Source organism: Pseudopodoces humilis, chromosome 15 (genome assembly GCF_049639895.1).
Source record: "Pseudopodoces humilis isolate 2021_Gansu_Grassland_sample_001 chromosome 15, ASM4963989v1, whole genome shotgun sequence".
Classification (NCBI taxonomy): Eukaryota; Metazoa; Chordata; class Aves; order Passeriformes; family Paridae; genus Pseudopodoces; species Pseudopodoces humilis.
The window spans coordinates 17,972,368-17,994,799 of NC_142214.1; the positions used below are offsets into that span (position 1 = coordinate 17,972,368).

At 44.1% G+C, this 22,432-nt stretch overlaps 1 protein-coding gene across 2 annotated transcripts in view; it reads right to left on the reverse strand.

The window, feature by feature from the left end:
* AMOT (angiomotin) overlaps positions 1–22,432 on the reverse strand; it is a 57,700-nt gene that overhangs the window by 13,253 nt on the left and 22,015 nt on the right. For both annotated transcript variants that reach the window (XM_088062583.1, XM_005527406.3), the window contains 6 exons: positions 19,276–19,441; positions 16,966–17,884; positions 9,954–10,407; positions 8,421–8,565; positions 7,022–7,114; positions 4,343–4,488 (listed from right to left, as the gene is read on the reverse strand). In XM_088062583.1, the coding sequence (XP_087918709.1) occupies positions 4,343–4,488; positions 7,022–7,114; positions 8,421–8,565; positions 9,954–10,407; positions 16,966–17,837 (1,710 nt within the window). In that variant the 5' untranslated portion in view covers positions 17,838–17,884; positions 19,276–19,441. The remainder of the gene's footprint in view (positions 1–4,342; positions 4,489–7,021; positions 7,115–8,420; positions 8,566–9,953; positions 10,408–16,965; positions 17,885–19,275; positions 19,442–22,432) is intronic.

Genomic DNA, 22,432 nt, shown 5'->3' on the forward strand with positions numbered 1-22,432 from the left:
GACATGGCAATAAAAAGGCAGCTCTGGCACAAGAATGCAGCTCATTAGAGGGAACCAGGCAAAACAGAGAGGTTTCTCTCCTCTGCACCCAATCCATCCAGGAATGACAAGCCATGCAAAAAGTGTCTCTTTTAAAAGCAACTCTTTGCTGAAAGGAGTATTAGATACCTCTCAGAGTCTACATGAAACAAAGCTGTGGAGACCAGGAGTATCTTTTTATAGACCCAGGGAAGTGACTGGAAAAAACTAGACCAGGCATCAAGCAGACAGCTCTCCTTTGAGTCTCCTCCCTACAAGCCAGAGCTCTGTTCTGAAAGTACCTCAGGCACAGCATAAAAAGTACAATAGATGTCAGTGGGAAATGTATTTTTGCATTTCCCCCCAGACAGAATTCTCAGTGTTATCAGAAATAGAGCATTTTTTCTCTCCACAGCTGCACAGTGAGAAATGAACGCAGTATCTCAGCTGGTATCTGCTTCATGTGGAATTCATGTGGCTGACGGATCTTAGAACTTTTAAACAAAAGCAATTTTAGAAAAAATATTTCATTCAAACTTGTCCTGTCCCTTATCCACCAGTTTCTACCCATTAGAGAGGTCATCTTGTCTCCTCATCCCACTGCAAGGTATGTGTGTGTGAGGATGGCAAAGAGCAGATATTTTCATATCTGCTTTATATTTTATATATTATTTATATATATTATTTATTTTATATATTATTTATATTTTATATTTTTATATCTGCTTTTTATATAGTGGTTGTCACTATTCTTCAAAGCTGTCTCCTTGAGGAACTCGGTAAAAAAGTGGTTTGTAAAGCAGTGGAGCAATGAAGTACAAGTTACACTACTATAAAAAACCCACAAACCTTTCTTAAGCTGGAGTGTGGTCTTCCATGGTACAAATTAAATAAGGTAAGCAGAACTGACCAAGTTTGGGGGAAAAAAAAGTAAAACCAGTAGCACTTGTAGCCTCTGCACTCAGCAGTTGTGGTTAGATAAAGTATTTGGCACCAAACTCCCTCCTGCAACATTCCAAGTCTGGTAAGGACTGGCAGCAAGTCAGCATTCACTCAGTGTCAGGTGGGTCAGGATGGTCCTTTCTGCAAAGCCAGCAGTTCTGGCCCTGGCCTAGAGCAAAGCCCAGCTTAACTGCTCCATCTGCTCCAGGCTCTCAAGGTGTATGTGAGCAGATGGGGTTAAATCCTGTGTGACCAGCCACAACCCTGCTGCCATCACACTTGAGACCCTCACAGCAATCCATGCTCCAAAATGAGCAATATTTCATTGTTTTAGCTCCAAATACTATTCTCACTCTTTCTGACTGTGATACACATTTTTAAGCCAACATATGTTTTGCCTCAAATATGTTCAATTTATGTAAAATGTATTACATGTAATGAAAATAATCTGAAGTTTTGATTTCAGAAACCACAGACCAATACTTCACTAGAAACAATTTTAGCAAGCTGCTGATTTATGCAAAACTGTGGAACATTTACTAAAGGGAAGAACAAAAATAGAGAAGTGAAAATAGGGGTTAATAACTGTGTATCTTTATGGGGAGTAGAGAAGTAGTAAAGTTTAAATATTATATATAAAACATATACATACTTAGCAATTCTGTTCGTAGACACATTTAAGTTTGCTTTAAATATTTATGATCACTCACTTTATTTTGCACTTTGCAGAAATAAACCCCACACTATCAAAAATTCTAATGGCAGTTTGTACTAAATTTGAAGAGCCATTTCATCCCTGCTAACAGGGGAAGCATTCTGTGAATGTCTGCTTTTGCATCCAACTGCTGATCATCCCTTTATCTCTCCTTTAACTTGGATGCTAAAATCCAGTATATATAAAAGCCCTCAAAGCTCCACAGGTATAGACATTTTACAGATGGGTGGTTTTGTGCAGACTGGCAATTCAAGTCAAGGGTTTTGAAAATAATCTAAAGCTCCAATTCCAATGTAACATTTAAATTCAGTTATGTTCATATATGGCTTATAGCTCTCCCTAGAATGGAAATATTCTTTTTATAAAGGATCTGGTACTTACAAGGCAAGGTCACTCTGCTTAATAGGAAGTCAAAATGGAAAGGGTAAAAAGAACAGCTGAAAACTTACATTACAGGATGCAACAACTGAAATATGCATCCCCCCTCAGGCCCTGAGCCAGAGTAGCTGCCAAACCTGAGACTAAGAAACTCCACCCTCTTTTGCAGGACCAGTTTGGAAATTCCTGACACTTACAGGGACTAGTCACTCAGATTAACCTGGCCAGAATAAAGAAATCATCCACAAATTGTTCCTATCTCTTGGCCACTGAATGCCACTAACTCAGAATTGTGCTCCCAACCCCTCCTAAAGGTGCCCTGAGCTCTGAGCAGCTCCTTGGCCGCCTTTCTGAGTTACCAAACAGCCTGGGGATTGGAGAACTTTCCACACTTCAACGCTAATGAGGCAACAAATGCATTATAATCCTAAGTATTTCATTAAAAAGCGATTTGAGAAACCTGCAAAAGTGACTCTTTACCATTTGTTTCCACTTATTCCCTCTCACCTCTAGGAAAAAGCAGAGTTAAGTTATGGAACTGAGACACTTCCATATTTATCTACAGCAGGAAGGGTGGCACTTCCTGCACACCCTGGGATTCGAGCAAAGGTTGGATGCATGTGACCACAAGACCTCATGCAGATCATTTCACTCTGTGTCAGCCTGTGTGTGTGTGTTTTAAGCTATCATGCAATTTAGGTGACTTACCCATTTCACTATTCTACCTAGGCAGAAATACTTTGTCACAGCACTGAACCAAATTCTTCCAGTAAAACAAGAGTAGCCTTTTGAAAATAAAACATGCAATTATTATTACCCCTCAAGGCTTCAACTTTAATGTGAGGGAGCCAAAATTAGTGCCTACACAGAGGTTCAACCCAGCCAAGTGCTGTGTGTGCTGGCCCAGCTGATCAGTGACTCCAAGCATTTTCCAGGGAAACCACGAGGATGTCCCATGTACTTGGGAGTTAGAGACACATCAGACTTTTAAATAAGGTGCTGAAATTTGAATGAAAGCCAAAGAGCTCCAATACATTGCAGAATCAATGGCAATAGTTCGAGAGCTAAAGAGAGCCATGTCACATGTAAATTACACTATAACCTAATGCTCCCTCTCCCCTGAGTGAGTGCAAGGCAGCCAAGCCAGGCTAAAAGAGGTTATGACAGCAGGTAAACCCTCAAGAACCTCCTAAATGAGCAGAGCAGGTCCAGGGGAGATCCAGAGGGACTGAGGGATGGTTTCCATGAAGACATTTTCCATGAAGAGATCTTCCATGAAGATCTTAATGAAAATTTAAGGACACCAGAGAGAGACACAGGAAGGTTCAGGGGAGAGATACTGAGACAAATCCAGAGCTCAGAGAAGAGCAGGCTAAAACTCAGAAATGACCTACACCTGTACCTGAGAGTGGAGGATATTCACTTAGCATTTGATCATTCCTTCTCTGTTGGCACAATGGGATTCTGAAGGGAGAGAGAACTAAAAGGAGACAAGGGGAAGAGTTTGAGGAATGTCTCTGAAGGCAGCAAAATTCAGGTGGACATAGGCACAGTGCCCAGCTGAGGGTGACGCTGAGTGCTGGTAGCCAGGGAGATGGCAGGGCTAGAGAACAAATCTGCTGTGAGGAAGCGTGCTTGGTCAGGAGATTTCCTCCTGAGACTCTCCATGGAGGAAGAGCAGGAGTAAAGGAAGCAGAGGCTGGAGTGAAGCCTTTGAGAGGAGAGCAGAAGGAGGGAGGAAAGGATGGACACTGTGACGCAGAAGGGCACAAAGGTGAGAGCCACAAGTGGCAGGGACAAGGCTACAAAAGAAACTTGTGAAAGCTGCCCAGCTAAGCAGCTCAAAGGCATTATCCCCTCTTGGGAGGAAAGGGAGAGAAAACAACTAAGGTCATACCCAGCTTATTAGAAATGCTGGGCACACATGGAGATCTGCACTGTCCCCACACCTGGCAAGGGGAAAAGCAGCATTCATCTGATATTACTTGAAAGTCCATCCAGATCTGAATTTCTGCCAAGTTCAGCAGGTTTCCAGGGCTGAGATTCCACTTCCAGCCCACTTTTACAAGTTGAAACAAAAAGAAAACAAAATATGGCTGCTTAGACAAAAGCATTTCCAAGAAAATAGAGATTTGTGGCTTATCTGTTTAGCTAGTCAACACAAAGCTAAGCCGATAGAAACAGCTTTGAAGAAAGCAGATTTCCTTATAAATTCCACAAGACAAACTCATTCCCACAGCCACTTTTGCTGGAACACAAAGCCACTCTGGCTCCTCTCAGCATCCTTACCTCCTCCTCCAGTTTCACCACCTTGGCCTGAGCGTTGTTCAAGGCCTGGTCTCGGATCTCGATGTGTCTCCGCTGGTCCTCGTTGGTGGAGCGGGCAGCAGCCAGCTCTATTTCCAGTTTCTCTTTTTCCCGCTGTGTCTCCTTGTCTATGGATAAAAAAGTGATAGTTATCAATGCACAGCACTTGTCTCTGCCCAATTTTCAGGAGCCTTTCACTCCAGAGGTAAAGGGAAGATTGCACTGGGACTTCTCACAAGAAAGAGAATGCAAATCTAGTGCTAAGAGGGAAAATAAAAGGACATGGCTTTCAAGGAAGAGAAGGACCTGTAATCCTGAAAAACAAGTATGGTACCTTCAAGCAACCATGTGCCACAAAGATAGTGAGAAGGAATAGGAGGTGCATCACTCAGTACAGTTACTCAGGCAGTTTGCTGTGATTATACAGATTGTTAGTGAAACTTGGCACCTCTTCACCTCTGGGCTTTCAGCAGTGGAAAACAAACTGAGTAATTTTAATATCTCATGCTGGGGAGAGAGATAGCAGACTGGTGTTCCTGAAAAACTTGTGTTCCTTTTTTTCCACACTGACCCTCCAAACTGGAAGGGGGTTCTGTCCCTTCTCAGAGGAACCCTCAGCAATATTTTCAGAGGAGTCAGAAAACAAATCAGCAGTGAGAACTCCTCAGTCTTCCTCTATTGCCTGTAAGAATGATCCCCTGGGCCAGAAGTGAGGTACACACATCTGTTCTGTCCCTTCTCAGAGCAGATCTGCCACCCCAAACACAGCAGCCCATCCTTTTCTGCTGCTCTCCAGGAAGAGCTGGATGCTTTTGGAGCAGCAATGCTGAGTGTTGCAGGAACAGACACTGCCTTCATAAAAAAAAATAGGATAAAAATAATTGGAGAAATTATCACACAGGGGTGTGAGGCAAAGCCACAACACAGAGCTGATGTCCTCTGTGTATGTTGCCATTCCTAACTCAAGCCAACCAGCTCCAAAGATAACATTAACCCACTTGCTGGAGACACAACCACAGAATACTCCCTGGAGTGATCTACACCCAGCACTGATGACACCAGAGAAACTGCATTCCAGAAACCAATATCCCACGACAAAGGAATGAGGACAAGGAGTGGAAGGCTTGAAAAACAGGAACAAGGTGCTGGGTGTTAGGACAGACTGCATATGGAGTACACAGGCCCATTTGTGCAAGCATGTGCATAACTATATTTACAGGACCACAATTACTCCCTTTCTTCTGCCAGCAAAGAGCCAGGAGCAAAGCTTTAGCAACACAGAGTAGCTAAAGATTCCCTTCTGCCAGGGAATCAACACAGCCCACACACAGGTTGCAAAACAAACCTGTCCACCAACAGCACCCAGAGCTCTGCAGAGCAAGCCCTGACTGCAGCTCAGAGCCAGCCCAGGACATAAGGACAAATGTCATCACCTGCTTAATTTTTTTGCCCATCTTTTCCCAGCATTTCTCCTCCACCCAGGAATGAGTTGCTGCCAGTGTGAGCACATTAAACTGTACTGCAGAGACTGAGCTGCATTGAGACAGGGTGGCATTGTGCCAGCAGGTATCAGTCAGTGCTACCAGTCTGTTTGTTAATCTGGAAATGCTTGCAGAGAGGCTTTTGGAGGTTTTGTTGGAGACTTTTCTCCAAATGAGAACTGCTTCATTGACAAGTGCCTGCAGCACCCCTAGAAATGCTGGGACTGATGAAATGCAGCACTGTGGCTTCCATGTTCATCCGAAAGGAGAGGCCCCACAGCTTTGACCCCTCAATTTTTCTGGGTGTACCTATGAACCTCAGTGTCCACCCAGAAGAAGGAGAGACTAAACTCCCAGACTTCCCAGTACCACCAGGGAGTTTGGAATTCACGCCCTGAACAGCCATTTGCTTGCAAGGCAAACCACAAGGAATAAGCTAAAGATGACATAAGAGAGGAACACCAGAATCTGTCAGGGTAGCTGCAGTGTCTGTTACACCACAGGAAAAACTCTGTTTTGCAATTTTATTGCACTACCTTTTTATATAACAATTGGAGAAAAGTGAGCATTGTCAGAAGGGTGGAGCACACTGTGGGATGAGAGAAAAGTTGGCTCGGCACTGTCGGCCTCAAGACATTTCAGAACAAAGGAAAAGCAGCATTTCACACCCGTCATTTTGGTTTGCCTTGTGATAAATCCACTGCTGTGGACAGAATTCCTGACCCTCACCCAGCCCAGCAGACTGCAGGAGCGTTCATCTCCTTTATTTTTGCTGAACAGGATAGGGCAGTGACAAATTAAAGAGGAAGGAGACAGGAGACCTACCAGGCTCCTCTCCTACTGGCCTTGACTCGTGCCAGGACTCCTGTCAGCCTGGGAAGGTTTAATTTCAAAGCTTTCAAGGAATAAAATAAGTGGATAAAGTATGTAAATTATGGGGTAAACACTAATTTTACAGTTTAACTGCAAATTACCTTTGCTCCAAAATCTCTAATAAATCCCATCATATGGACTTTACACATGGACAGAAAAAGAATTCTTGAATCCCTCCTCCTTTCTCCACTGCCAGTTTTGGACTGCCACTGCCCTGATTTCTGTGCTGATAATTAACCTGCTGCACTGTCCTCCTTCCCAGGGTGACTGGAGCTTTCCACTGACCCATAATGGCTGTGTGACTCACTTTGTGCAAAGAGCTGGGAGATGGTTTTCCGATTGTCTTCAGAACCCTCAAACTCCTTCTCTGCCAGCTGCTTGTTGGCTGTCTCCATGCGTTCTGCAAAAATATTCAATGAAACCAAATTAAATAATTTAAAACTTCCAAGCATTAAGTTATATCTGTTCAGGGCATTCCTGATGCTGGGGGAATGGATCTCTTAATTCCAAAGCCTATCGGAAGTTGACGCTCACTCTTGAAATGTTTCTAATTATGTCCTTAAGGAAATACACTCCATGAGACAAAGCAGGTTAAAGTTCCAAAGAAATTATTTTAAGCATTTATAACATAGAAGTTTATTTTTTCAATTTATACCTTTATTTTTTCCACACAAATCCTACCATGCAATTAAAAGATGTCTTAAAATTTTCCACTAAATCTTAACAGAAGATTACTTGTTGTCCAATTACCTGACTTGAGGGAATAGTGTAAAATCCTAAAAACAGCTTAACAGCTCTGCTGCTTCAAGCTGCTAGAAATCTGTGTCAGTCTGTGAAAATGAGAATGAAATGTTTATGCTGTGTTTTATTATGAATAAGATTATTTAATGCAGGCCTTTGTGTACAGTACTGGGAAATGTATGGCTTTACCTCCTGGATGCAAAACAATTTCTGGGAGTCTTAGTAAAAGACATGAGGCAGCAAGAGCATGCAGGACAATCAGAAGGCTTTCTTAAAAAAATTAAACTTACAGTTTAAACAACTGTTTGTGCACCTTCAAAAATCTCAAATTGCAGATGTTTTCCACCTTTTAAACTAATGCTTAAACTTTTACCCCTGGTAAGGTCAAATACCACTCAACACCACGCTGCTGCCAGCCGTGGTGCTGCCTCAGCCTCTTAGCAAGAACCAGACACCAATAACATCTCACTCTGGAAAAGGAAGGGAGATCCAAAAAAACAGATGCCTACATTGATAAGGAATGACAAGACCTTCAGGAAGAACAGACACTCTGCAGTTTGTATGTCAGTGCAAAAAGGGTCACTGGACAGGAAATAAAGTGAACGTGCCTGGTGTGGGATTAGGCAGTCAGTAAAACCTCTTTCCATTCATGTAAACTGAACAAATTGTACAAATTGTCTCTAGGATATAAGACATGAGAGAATTCCAGGCCTGCATCTGGTTTATGGTATTTGGCTTATCACATGTTTCTTGTCAATGAGAAACAGGCTGGAAATGAAAGACTACAGCCCTCTCCTAAACCTGTCTTTTCCATTCTTCCAGCAAGTGCTTAAAATCTCTTGACTACTGAATGCACCTGAGTATCCTGTCATATTCCTGAATTCTTCAGCAAAACCCTCTCCCACCAAATAAGCATAACAATAAAAACCCCCAGCACTGAAGAACAGAAGTTTTACTTCATTTACCTCTTAGATCTCTGTTGAAATCATGAAGCCTACGAATTTCTCCTTCCAGTTTGTTTCTCATGGCCTTTTCCAGGGCATCCCGCTTAGAGGATGATTTCTCCAGGTTTTTGTATGCCTCTGAAACTTGCTGAATTTCTGTTTCCAGCTGCAGTGGAAGTGAAAACAAGCACTTACTGTTTCTCACTAACAAATTGTATTGTCTCAGACAGGAGATTACTTTGTCTCAAGTGTTCTTTATTGAGGAAAACTTACACTTATACATTAAGTAAAAGAAAGTCTCAGGTCCGTGATGAATCCCTTTATAGAAAAAAATACCAGTGGCTGAATAATTTTGCAGTAAAATATGCTTTATCCTTCCTTTTAGCCTTCAGTGTAAAGCGTCTTTGATCATCCAGAGCAGGAGATTCTCTCCTAACTCTCCTTGCTGGGCATGGTTTGCTATGGAAGTGTGGATCCACACCACAGCAAACCCCATCAGCACTGTCTACGGCAAGTGATCAACAGGGAGGTGGAGGGAAGTGCATTTGTATCCTTCTGTCATTATCAGGAAGCTGTCAAACAATCCTTTCAAGTATTTCCTAGCCAGAAACCTTCCCCAAAAATACAACTAAACAAACATATGCCCCTGGTTAGAGGTAACATGGGGAATAATGAGCATGGAAAGCCACACTGGTCACCTGGACTCAAAGACAAGCAGCCACACATTTTTCTGACCTCAACACTGCTCAGTGCAAAGAGCACAGCAAGGTCCATGAAATCCAAAATTGCTAAGTAGCATCAGCCTTTCCACAGCTGCAAGGCAAAAGCAAAGCTGACCTTCTGTCCAGCTCTAAACCACTGGTCATCAAGAAGTTACTTCTTTGAGGCAGCATGAAAATACCTCCACACATGCACATTAATGATGGGTCTCACTGCATTTTCTTTTAAATGTCTTAGCATCATTTACTCTGCTTGTTCCATAAAGCCAAAGATGGCAAATAGCTGGGTCCAAATCAAGACATTAAGTTTTCATGGAAATTGTGTGGTGTTGAAAGAAGGACAAAAGGAGTCTTAATCCCAGTCCTGCAGTCCAAATGTCTTTAGTGTAGGCACAGCAGCACTACTTGCCCTGCACACTGTGGTGCCAACCAGTTTTGTAGCCATGTCCCCTGTGCTTCCTTGGGTGGCTCTGGTCTCATGCCATCCCAAACAGGCCCTTCCTGCAGCTCTGAAGTCTTTTTGAGAAAATGAAACCTGCTGCTATCCTGGACAAGCCTTAGCTTAGCCAAGCAGCTCTTCAGCAGCTGAGGAGGACGTGCTTCTGAGCACGGTCAATGAACTGTTAGCAGAAAACTGAAGGCTTTGATTCCATCTTCTGCCAAAATTAAGCTGATGCCCAAAGGCACAGGACACAGACTAACCAATCTGCATACAAAAGACTCTAAAGTACATAATCAATCCCTTCAGCAAAGGAATCCAACAGTTGCAGATTAAATGATTAAATTAGGGACTAGACCAGAGACAGGAGAATGCCTGAACTCCACAACCACCCACCTTCTGCAGCCGGGCCACTTTCTCATAGCACCCATCCAGCTCCTGTCGAAGGGACCGGTTCTCCTCTGACAGGATTTCCACCATTTGCTGGGCCCTGGAAACGATGGCAAAAGGATCTACTTGCATCTGCTGGTAGGGGGAAGGGATCTGCTGGGCCCGGGGCATCACGGAGTAGGAGTCGCCTTGCTGCTGCTGCGGGCCTAGGAAGGGCTGGCATAGTCGGTACAGATCTCCCTGATGGACTGGGTTGGACAAGAAAGGCTGCTGGGTCCGTGGCAGAACGCCAGGATCTGCCTGGCTGGGAGTCAGTGGTTGCTGGTGCTGGGAAGGGGACAGCCTAGAGGGTGGCGGAGACTGCAGCAAAGTCAAAGATCCCAGGGATGTCAAGGAAGAAGTTGGGCTGTGGTGGTGAGGTGGTCTCTGTTGTAACTGCAGCTGCACATCTGGGTTCTGCCTGGAAAACAGAGAGCACAGGCTCCATCACAGACATGCAGAGGAAGATGCACAAACCCAGGGACAAGGTGTGTAGCTCCTGTGCACAGGTCTTCCCATATAAAAGACTCAAGTGAGGCTTTCTTCCATTTTATAACTCTGTTTTTAAAAAGCATTTCAAAATAAAATCTTTAGCAGAAATTTATTCTAAAGGCACAGAGGTGTTTCCTCTTGAGACTATTTTTTACAGAAATACATCAACAACTACTGGCCAAAATTATTTTTCTAACTTTTCTCCACACTTTTTGGATAAAACTGCTCAACTAAGGAAGGACTGCTATGAATGGGCTCTTTTCTTCTGGCCTTAAATCCATTAAGTGCCATCTGTCATCAAGAAAACAATTTTCTTCTGCAAATCAGGATAGAGAGTTAAAAGCATTGGCTAAGCTTGATGCTAGTATTCCAGCACCACTGATTTGAGCTTTCTGAAATATCAACCAACAAACTGCAGCCTGGTTAAATGAGACAAAGGATCTGAAAACCAACCCAAGAATCAGAAGCAGCATTTTCATTCCAACCTACCCTGTCCTATGCAGCAGGTGTGTTTACTGCTCCTAACAATAACCTCTGCAAGCTATCAGAGACACATCTAACAATCTATAACATGCCTGAGTCCATCACAGAGCTAAATCCAAGCTACACCCTCTCACATTTCCCAGGCTCTGGAGATCCCCAGCTCAACTCCTGCTGCATTAGCCAAATAAGAAATCTTTCTGAGAAGACTGTGTGGATTTATCATGCTTGGATGACCTCAGGAGGCAGGATTTGCTTTCTCCTCCAGAAACATTCAACCTTTAACTTCTCTGGATGTTCTTTATTCTAACAATTGAAGTCTCTTCCTCTCCATGCTGCAGCCAGTCTCTTCTTGAGCAAAGAGCTCAGCCCAGAGCAGACCCAGCCTGGCAGTTCAGCGTGTCCTGAAACACTCCTGCTGCTCTGACAAGATTTCCCACCCTTTGGGATACAGTTCAGCCCTGCAGCTGGAAAAGTACATACTGTTGTTCCACCTGGCCAGAGCTGCTCCAGAATACCCCCCTGGCTGTCTGTGCTCCCAGGAAGGACTCCTGCCCTGCAGAGGATGGACAAGGCAGCTCACAGCATTCCCACAGCACCAGGAGCCTTGGAGGAACTGACAACAGTGAGCAGGAAGCTGAGCTGGGAACTAAGGCGCTACACAAAACGCTTCAAGTGCAAACATTCAGTACCATCCTTCCTGTCCTCCAAGAAAGGAGGAACCACTCCTCATACCCACCACTCACATCTGGGCATTACTCACATCTGGCAGCAGCACAAGGGAGTTCAGCAGCTCTCAGCCTAGCACAGGGTTCACTATTTCAGCATTATGCTCCTCATGTCTCATTGCCCTGCTTTCCAGCAGAGAAACCTCCAAGCTCCCACTCAAAATTTTTAATGAAGAAAAAAAACTAGTCTTTGTTAACTAAGACAAAACAAAGAATCACTGCTCTAGCTACTGTTTCTCTCCTCCTCACATTCAGGTGACTGTGATCCCTGCCAGCAGCATCATTTCAGGAGCTGTATTTCCCCAGAAACGATCATTTGCAGCATGAGGATTTCAAGGGTCATGCTGAAGAGTGATGTGCAATTAATTTCCTCAGGAATGTTCAGCTTAGTAGCAGCAATTTGGTTCTTCTCCTCCCAGGGGGGCAGCTCTACTTATTGTTGCATTGATTTCATTAACTTCATTTGCCAGTTCTCATAATGAAGAATGAGGCAAAACCATCACAGGCCATGCTCAAGGTCACCTGGTTTGTCTCAGGTGGTTTCCAGCTGCTTTGTTAGCTCATCCAGTTGTGTGCAGAGTTAAAACTTTACATCCTCACAAACCACTCATCTCCCTGAGTTTATTCTTTACCTATCTCCACAGCTCTGCTTTGATGCTGCAATCAATTAGGGAATAACCTCGCTGTGACATTTCATCTGTGATGACCTACAGAGTTAGATCAAATAGAAATACGTTGCCAGTCTGCCTCATGGATGCAATAAAAAAAAAACAATTTTCAACCTACAAAACACTGTTTTCCAGTCTGAAAACAACCTGGAGCAGTTACTCAGGGAGACTGGTCTCAGTGAGTTAATCTTATAAGCCTAATGAGGATGATTTAGATACCAATGTTAACAATTTGAGCTATTTGACTAAAAACATCTTGTTATTCTGTCAACTGCGACCCAGTGGCAGAACCTTGTCATCCTGAGCACCAATGAAAGGAACAAAATGATGGCCAAAGAAACACAGCAGCAGCACTTTTAATTCTGAAGGGCCAGTCAAATTGACATGCCTTGTAATGATCCTTTTTTTAAAAAACCTATTGTAAAGAACAACTCTAGGAGATCGTGGCTGAGTATTTCTAAACAGGATACATTTCCAAGAATTCCAGCATCTTGGCACTCGCATCCAAAGTCTCTCATAATCTTGAAATTATACCAATCTTGTGGGCTCTAGCTAGAACATGAGAGCTTGGAGCCTCTAGTCTTGTGGCATTACCAACAGCATTAGGGCTTCCAAAATGTCACAGATGTATTTATATTCCCAACAGAATAGCACTGCTGGGTTAATACAACCTGCCTTTAAAAAAAAAATATTTAAAAATCCTAACCTCACAGTAACCTAACAGTGACACCAGATTTTTTTAAGATCTTGCATGCAAACTTTTACATACACATTCAAAGAACTTTTTAGCATCCCCACTAACAATTCTGTCTTATAAAATACATACATTTTGTGGGTACAAAATAACTGGCTCTGGGATTTTTTTATATTAACAAGGGAAGTGAAGGATTTATTTCTCTGGTAAAGCAATTTTGGGCTGAGAAAGTCAGAAAGATAAATTAACACAATTTGGATTTTTCAAGATTTTTATGCTACACTGCAAAATGCAAAGGTAAAAATGACTATTGGTGTAACAGTATTGCTGATAAAATGGAGGCAGAAAATTCCCTCTGTGAGAGAATGAGTCCTCAGGTAACCCTGCAATAGTAATCACAATTTTATCTGAACCAACCACTTAAGAAAAAACGTAGACTCTCAAAACACATATACAACAAAATTACACAATCTCCTTCCATTTGCCTCAGTGTCACAGAGACCTAAATAAACCAAATGCAAGGGAAAAAAAAAACAACAACAAAAACTCAGAGCAATTATCCCCACAAGTATTTGGGTCTGAAAGCATAACTTTAAGGGCCACTTCTCTGTGCACCACGCAGGAATTTCTGCTCCCTGGCATGGACCAGAGGAACACTCCACACAGGCCAAGTACAAACCTGGATTTATGGCTCTGCAGCTACAAGGGTCAGCTCAGCTTTTCAGGCAGGAAGACAGAGCCAGGGACTCAGGGCAGCTCTGCAGCATCAGGGGTGCTCAGGCTGCCAGGACAGAGGGTCACACACAAGGTCTGTGGGCAGAGCAGCACAGTGGGGAAGGCAGAAGAATGAAGGGATCAGGAAAGGTCTCTGGCTCGTTAAGGTGTTTGTTTTTTTTTAATGCCTTCCCAGCTTCTCCTGCCTGTTTGGTGTTCAAGAAGCTCCAGTTCCCCTCTCTTCCCCAGCCCTTCTGCACAAACCAGAAATGCTGACTGCGGGAAATGCTGACTGCGGGAGGGAGCAGGCTCCACTCCATTACACAGCCGAAATCAAACCCAGGAATTTTTGTTCTGCTGCCCAGTCACACCTGATTAGCCCCCACTTTGATGGTGCTCAGAGGAACGCAGTGCACAGAGTGATTTACTAATTATGGGACAAATTCTGTAGACCTCCCTCTCAAAAACTTTCTGTGAAGTCAATGGGATTAATCACCACAGCAGGAGTTCAGTCATTTGGGCTCCAGACAGAGGATGGCGCTTGAATCAGAGAGACAAGGAGCTTCGTCTGCACCCAAAAATGCATCAGACAGGGGCTCCCTCTGCACCCAAAAATGCATCAGACAGGGGCTCCCTCTGCACCCAAAAATGCATCAGACAGGGGCTCCCTCTGCAGCCAAAAATGCATCAGATAGGGGCTCCCTCTGCACCCAAAAATGCATCAGACAGGGGCTCCCTCTGCACCCAAAAATGCATCAGACAGGGGCTCCCTCTGCACCCAAAAATGCATCAGACAGGGGATTCCTCTGCACCCAAACCTGCTCCAGCTGTCACAAACCTGTCCTGTGCTGCCACAGGAGCCCCTGCAGCCCCCAGGACACGGAGCCCAAGGCACCCGTGCTCTGCTCTGGAACTGGAGGGTTCTTTTCACCACCAATCCTAAAGTGCAGCTGAGGTATTAGGGAGAGAACTCGACTCCGAAGCTTTCACATGCGGCCAGCCCTCTTCTAAACTTTCTTTAAAATTTCCAAATAACAGCAGAGATGCCTCCGACATGCCCGGCATTTACATTAAACCAACATCATTACCAACATACACTGTTCCCAAACTTTACACCGCCCAGGAGCAGGTGAGGCAAACTGTTTGCAGACTGGTTTAAACTTACCACACAGCCCATTCCTTTCCCAGACTGGGGAGGGTGAAGCATGAGAATGCTGTGAATTCCCCAATGTTTATCTTGCTCAACGAGTTTTATTTAACCGCATCATTAGGTCACCCTCAAATTCCCCCGAACAATGAGGGGAAAAACCCGCAGAAAAGGGTGTGGCTTCGGCAGCAGAGAGAAGGGGCTTTGTTTCCTTGACGCACAGTTCAAAAAATGCACACATTTACCAATCCAAATGAATCCCGATCGACGGCGCAGGAAAACGGGAGACTGCAAGGACACTCCTGGTGCGAGGCAAAGGCTCTCCCCGGAGCTGTTTGCCTTTAAAATCCCTACACCATCACCCAGCTGCACCTTTAGCAACACAGAAGGTTTCTTGTCTAAATGACAGTTTCTCTTAAAGCGTGCGGGAGAGGGAGGGGAATAGAGGACCCGTTCCCTTCCTTTGCTACGCTGCTCTGTAATTTATGGATTAGTCTTGCAATTGTTCTACTGCTCCAGCATTTGCTTGCAAAGGAAACCTCTCCTCTGAGCAGCTATTTAGGTTAAAAAGTAACCTCATTAGATTCCCAGTGCTTTGAAGACAAATTTCAGTTGCTTCCCCTACTGGAAACCTTGCCAGCTGAACCTTTCTCCTCCCCCTCCTTCCCCCCACCATGTTCTTTCAAAGCAGCCAGGATCCATCCAATACAGACAAAAATCACCCTGTCTAGAGGAGCTGACTGCTGGCGTGTTTTCAAATACCTCTCCCTTGAACAGCAAGCAGGCTACGTCTCACTGCATATAATATAAGGAGTATTTCTGATGCAGCAGAACCACTGAGGAGCTGTTTCTCTGTCCCATGTGCACAGAGGTTTGAGGCCTTTGAATTTGCAAAAACATTTGCAACGAGCTTCTACAATCATTACCCCCCCTAAACCCTTTACTTCCCCTTTTCCTGGCCTCTTTATTATTTATTTAGCCAGATCAAAGGGCCTTTTCATCAGGCTTGTATGCTGCTGAAGTCATTTCAGATCACAAACAATGGTGGACAAACTCTGAAAATAGCTCCTCATAGGGCTAGGAAGGTTCTGGGCAGATTCAAACTCCCTAAAGCTCGGACTCTGCTCCCAAATACTGACTGGTTTCTTCATGAGCCCCTCAAAATGTGCAAACACTAATTCACAGAGACCTCTTTCCATTTACATCCTCCCCTTGCTCCTCTGAATTACCCTTTTAGCTCCAAAATGAGGCCGAAATCGTTACACCGGCTACCACCTGGTGTGAGGCAGAGATGAGGCAGTATGGAAACAGGTAAGGTAAAACTGGGGTTTTAGCCCACCTTAAAAAACTTCATCTTCCCACATGGACATCAGTGTTTGGCTCAAGCCAAATCCAGCTCCTTATCTAGAGGGAACCAGAACAGGCTGAGATTTCAAACGATGCAAGAAAAATGAGCAAAAGCTGAACAAGCAAGTCTGGGATGAGGCACAAAGCATACTCCATTTTCCTCTCCTAAACTTCAATCCACTGAAAATAAAATCTTAACAATTCTAAAGGAAGCTCAGAGGTGATTTTTGCTACCTGCACCATTATTGCTTTCCTTCACTTTCTCCTTTCCTATGCAATGTAGTTTTAAAAAAAATTTTTTGTCTGGCAGATGTAATTAAAGAACAACTTAAGCCTTGCAATAAGTAACTAACTGCAAGTTTCTACAATGAATCACACCATAACTTCAGCTTTTGTAGCACAGCTTTTGTGAGGCTCTGGAGCCTCAGCATTAAATTTCCCCATACCACAAAATCAAGTTGGCTCGTTTAGGTTTTTTTTTTTTGGGTTTTTTTTTTGGTAGAAAAGCATCAGGCCTCTCTAGGCAGCTACTGAAGCAGGTACCAGTCCTTCCAGACAGTCTGCAGCTGAACACAACATGTCATCTCACGAATGAAGATGGGGTCTTTGCTGAGGGAAAACCTGCCTCAGGACTGAAGGCGATGGACTGAGTTTTATATTGTAATTCCCTACGTGGCTGTCACAGGGTTTGTTTGAAGGTCTCGCTTACCTGACTGAGCCATACTCAGGGGGATGCTGATACCTCATCATAGGCCCATCAGATCGTCCCTGCTGGCTCATGCGATGGTCACTATAGAAATGCCCCGAGTCCTGGGGTTTGCAGTTCATAGACGGGGTGGACATGTTTTTGTAAGGATACTCAGGGGGAGGCCCCCGCTGCTCCATTCCTTTCATGCTGGGCTGGGAAGGGGGCTGCACCGAGTTCTTGTAGAACTCATTGGAGCCAGAATTTTTGTAAGGGTCGCTGGACTGCTGGGGAGAGAGCGGGGACAGCGGGGAGAGCGGCGCGCTCGTGACGGGCGCGTGGGCCTTGACCCCGCTGGTGGCCAGGGACAGCTGCATCAGCCTCTCGCTCAGGGAGCGCACGTGGCCTTGCTTCAGGTCCTTCAGTCCTTCGTCCTGGTGCACCTTCCCCGGGCTCACCCGCTGCACCGTGGGCCTCCCTTCAGTCCTCATCTTCTGGTTGGTGACACCCGTGACGTAGAAGGCGGCCCCGACGCTGGCGTGCGGCTGGCCCCGGAAATACTGCGACTGCACCTTGGCCTCCTCGTAGGTCGGGAGGTCCTCGCTGTTCTGGAGCCGCGGCGAGAGCTGCTTCTCCATGATGCTGTTGTCCACCTGTATCTCCTGGCCCTGGGGCTCCTGGCGGGCAGCATGAGTTACGAGCTGGTGGTCCTGGGAGCTCAGCCCTTCGTTCTGAGAGGCCGGGCTGCCGGTGCTGCTGAAAGGGGGGGCATTCCCTGTGGCTTGCTGGTGTAAGGCGAGAAGGTTGCGGTTGTCATTTGGGTTCCCGTATCGGAGCTGCTCCTGCAGCAGGCGCTGTAAAACTGTCGTAGCTGCTTGTTCTTCTGAATTCCTCATCTCAAACTGTGGTGCCTTTTGGGTGGAATGTAAAAGCTGCCCTTGACCTAAGGAAAGGAGACACGGTTATTAGCGCCTGAGTGGATCCAGCGAGAGATATTCAGGAGCCAGGGCTTGAAATACAGAAAAAAAGCAGGTTAGATTACCAAAGGTTCCCATAACAATGGGGGTCATCAAGGCCCTTGACCTAAGAAGGACTTGCATGCCCGGGGGGCAAAGCCTCAGAAAGGTGATGAAAGGTGACTTGAAAGTTTATAGGCAAATCAATGGACTGCAAGCTGTAGGGATGCATGCCAAATACCTCAGACAGCATCTCGGGCAAAAAGGAGACGTGGAATTCACAAAATGATGAAACCTGTTTGCTTTATGCTTAGAGTTACCAACAGTGAAATACACTTCCCATATTTGTAGGCAGACAAGGATTGAAGTGTGAAATCAGCAACTCATTGGTTTTAAGGGAAAGAAAAAAAAAACGTCAAAGAGGCCCATTGAGATAGCATATGGTTCAAAAGAAGTAAAGAAATCTCTCAGCTTAGATAAAGCAATTCATGAATACCTAGTTAGCAAGCAGGTTTTCGGAGTTATTAAATGCCCAGAGTGAGATCAGCACCTCTTCTCCCTGCTGCAGAAAACCCCAGGCATGGTGCAAGTGAGGACTCAGGAACTTCCTGCTATACAAAGGCAACCAAATCCTCACACATCTAAATATCCTCAGCGGAATGCATGCAAATGCAAGGGGAGGAAAAAGACTTGTCTGATCTAAGGAACAGAAAAAGACCTCCGAGTGGCAGGAAAAAACACTGCGTCCCAATGAGAGAAACACAAAGAGCCAATGTCAGGCATATCCTAAGTACAGATTAAGCCAGTAACCAACAGCAATTACATTTTGCTCAGTCTCCCAGCAGAGTCCAGAGTGTGTCATGGAAACTCAGGCCCATTGGCCTTGCCTGAGTTGAAATATCAAAAATTAATGATACCTTTGAGACATGTAACTGAAAGCAGAGCTACTTTTGAGCGAGAACAGCTCAGAATAGAGAGTAAGCCTCACTTGCTGTCCAAGCTGTGGCTCTGCCCTGACAGCAGAACACATGTTGCTCTTCTAGCATTTTCTTTGGACACCTTTTTTCTGTATTACATTGTCCTTTAGCAGAAGGTAGCTTGTTCCCAACAGTTTTTTCTGTGGCAGAACCAGGAATCAGGAGGCCTGAAGGGTCTGCTTTGTGCTGCATCTCCACAACCTCCCCATTTGCTCCCTCAGACCAGCCAACCCCTGCAACACAAGGACTCACACTGGGCACACAAAAGCCTCGTGCAAACCTTAATGAAGAGAAAGTTAAAATCCACCTCATTCCAGGCTGCTCACCACGGCAGGAATTCAGGCCCTGTTAGCTGACCTGGAATGTGACTCCTCTGAAATCCTGTTTGAAGTGGCACATACCTTTGTCCTTCACTTGGAGTTCCCTGGTAAGGAGGAGCAGTTCTGCCACATGGGGGGACACACTCAGCCTTCCTCCTGCAAATCCAAGTTCTCCACTCAGAGATGGCTTCAGGCTCCTCTTCAGCAGGCCAGATCACTTGATACTCTCCTCGCTCCCAAAATAATTCTGAGGAAAGTATTGAAAACATCGTTTTAATCAGCAGATGAGACCCTAGAAATAATAAACCTTGGCCCATATTTCAGATTTTCCTTTTTGTAGCTTCTTGTTTTCTCCCAGAGACCAACAATTTTGATCCCTTTAGGATGAATGAACCCCTGTGTCCCCAGCAATCTACTCCAGCTGCTGCTTTAATCATGACCATTTCTGCTCCAAGATTAAATGTTGCCAAGTAATGCTTTGTCCCATCTGTGCCTCCAAGTGAAACAGTGATTAAAACCCGCTAATTCTTTAACTCCATTGTTTTATTTTTTTGCTCAGAATGAAAGCTGCAGCACAGATGAGGATGCCCTGTGCTTATGGCTCCTTTGCCAGTGGTGCTGAGTATTTCAAACTGTGTCAGCAGAAATCCTCTGCTGGAGGGTGACACAGTGAAATGCTTGATAAACTTCAACACACTGTGCCTCAGAAATGACTGTGAGAATGATCAGTTTGTGAATATTAGCTTTATTTTACAGACTGGGAAAGTCAGGGGAAGAAAAGGACACTGACAAGAGTTTATGCCAGAAATACATTGCAGAGCACAGCTCTAATTCCCAAAACACTCTTTAATTACGTTACTTTTCTCCTTCAGAATATGAAGCAGTAAAGAAACTTTAACCATTGAGAGGAGAAACAGGAGAATACAGAACAATGTGTATTTAGGCATGTTACAAGAAGTTACTGAAAGTGTCCTAAAGAAAAAGGTAAGCAATGCAAAAGATGTGGAATGTATTTGTGCACTCAGTGTGTTCATACTTTAAGGAAAGGCAATGAAAACAAAACTAGCAAAACTAAAAATATTCATTGATATGTATAATTTAACTTAATTTCCTGGAATGTTGCAAAAAAATAAAGTGAACAGATGTAGTGAAGGAATGCAGACGTGGATACTTCTGTCTCTGACTTATTATGGCACAAATCCACACCCAACAAAAACTAATCTCAGATCTGCAAGTTAAATACTTGAGGTGTCAACAGCAATTTCAAGGCACATGAACAATATCTAAGGAGAGAACAAGGCAGTGTTGTGTGGTGTGGTACTTCAAGATGGTGGCTGAAAAAAGCAGCTAATGTCAAATTCTTAACTGGTGACTTAGCTCAAGAGGGATATATTGAAAACAGCTGCCAGCAAATATGCAGTAAAGAACCTTTAAACCAGGCATTAAAGATAGCAGATAACTAGAGCAATTTCTAGCCTCTTTTCCCAGTGTTGCACAACAGAAGTTAAGGATTTCTCATCCTCCTCACACCAGAATCATCACTGACTCTTCTTTTTCTAATTTTTTTTTTTCTAAACCAAGCTGCCCTGAGCAATCCTTTTTATTAGTGCATAAAAAGGCTTTCATTATGCAATATGATGCTGCCTTTCCACCCAAAGATTTCTTTTGTCTCAACTGGAAAAATCTAAGGAGGTGGGGGGGAGTTGTTTATTTTTTTAATACAAAGATACAACCCAGCTTGAGATTCTGCCTCTCTGCTTTAAATATTTTTTTTTTTCAACAGACAAATACAATCTGTGCATGTTTAACTCCTTCAAATGCTCCAGGAACCATTTCACACACAGAGCTTCACTCCTCAGCACCACCAGCTCATTCTGCTGAGCTGATGGAGGGAGGGCACAGTTCACACTGAAAACACTTGCTGGAACTGAATGCTACTAATTTTAGTGTGGGTGTAAACTAGAAACCAACCTGGAAACCCAAAGCAAAAGGTGGGCTGAGATGCAATATGAAGATATTCTGGCCAACAAATCCGCTTTCTTTAAATACCGACTGGTAGCCTATTTTTTCCAGTTTTATCCCATTATTTTTAATTAACAAAGAAAATCTTGTGCAACTAACTTGGGTGGCAGCATTCCTGGAATCTGCTTTCTGAGCAGGCTGGAAACTCCTGGCAGAACCAGTGAGTTAACTTTTCTATTAACAAAACACAAAAATGAACAGTACAATCGGTGCTGAAGCCCATGTGTTATTTATTTGGACACCAAACTCTATTTGTGTCAGGCTCTTCCAGCAATTTCGGTTTTCACTGTGCCAAAGATGGAAATTAGTGAGATGCACTGGAAAAGTTGTTATGATAGAGCTGGAAGGAAATTGGGAAGGTTCTGTAGATACTTTAAACAGACATATTTGTGAGTTTAGCCTGCATCTATTATGATTGATAGAGCTGAAATCAGACTGCCAACAAATCTGCCAAACTATACGGATTGGATGGTGCACTCTCCATAGCCACAAAGCCTAGAAACACCTTTTCCAGTGGAAAATTCAGGTTTAGATCAAATCTCATCCAAGGAACCACAGTGAGATTTCCCAGGCTGAATCAATTTTGCAATTTGCTCCCAAACATCGCAGCTCTATCATCTTACACCTCATTCTAAACTCTGGTCTGAAATTACTCCTGGTAATTTGAGGGAAAAACTCTTGAGGAAACATCAGAACCTAGAACTGGTAGAACTAACACAGGAATTGCAAATAATGCTTCACCATGCCGAGATCAAGAATGAGCACAAAAGGGGGGTAGGGTAGGTATTATTTAAGGAAGAAAAGCCTCATGTTTGCAGGGCATTGTATAAAAACCCAGTAGCTGAGGCTTCTTGTCTTAAACATCGTGTAATTATGCACAGGAACCTTGCCAGTCCCTCGTGAGGAAGGAAGATTAATGAAGAATTTAAAATGATAATACTGCCAGGCTGTAGGGAACCAAAGCAGCACATTTCTGTACAGCATGCAAATATTTTCCAGCATTATAAAAATAAACAAGCTTGGACAAGTGAGCGACTCACCACTATTTGATGAGTGGCTCTAATGCTATAGCTCAATTAACCTGCATGAAGCAATAATAACCTCACAAGCAAAGAGAAGCATCTTTCTTTAGCTTGTGAAATGAAGAGGAATGCAAAAGTCCCTGTGAGGACAGCTTGTGCATACTTGCCCAGAATTACTGCTTAGCCAAGGAGCT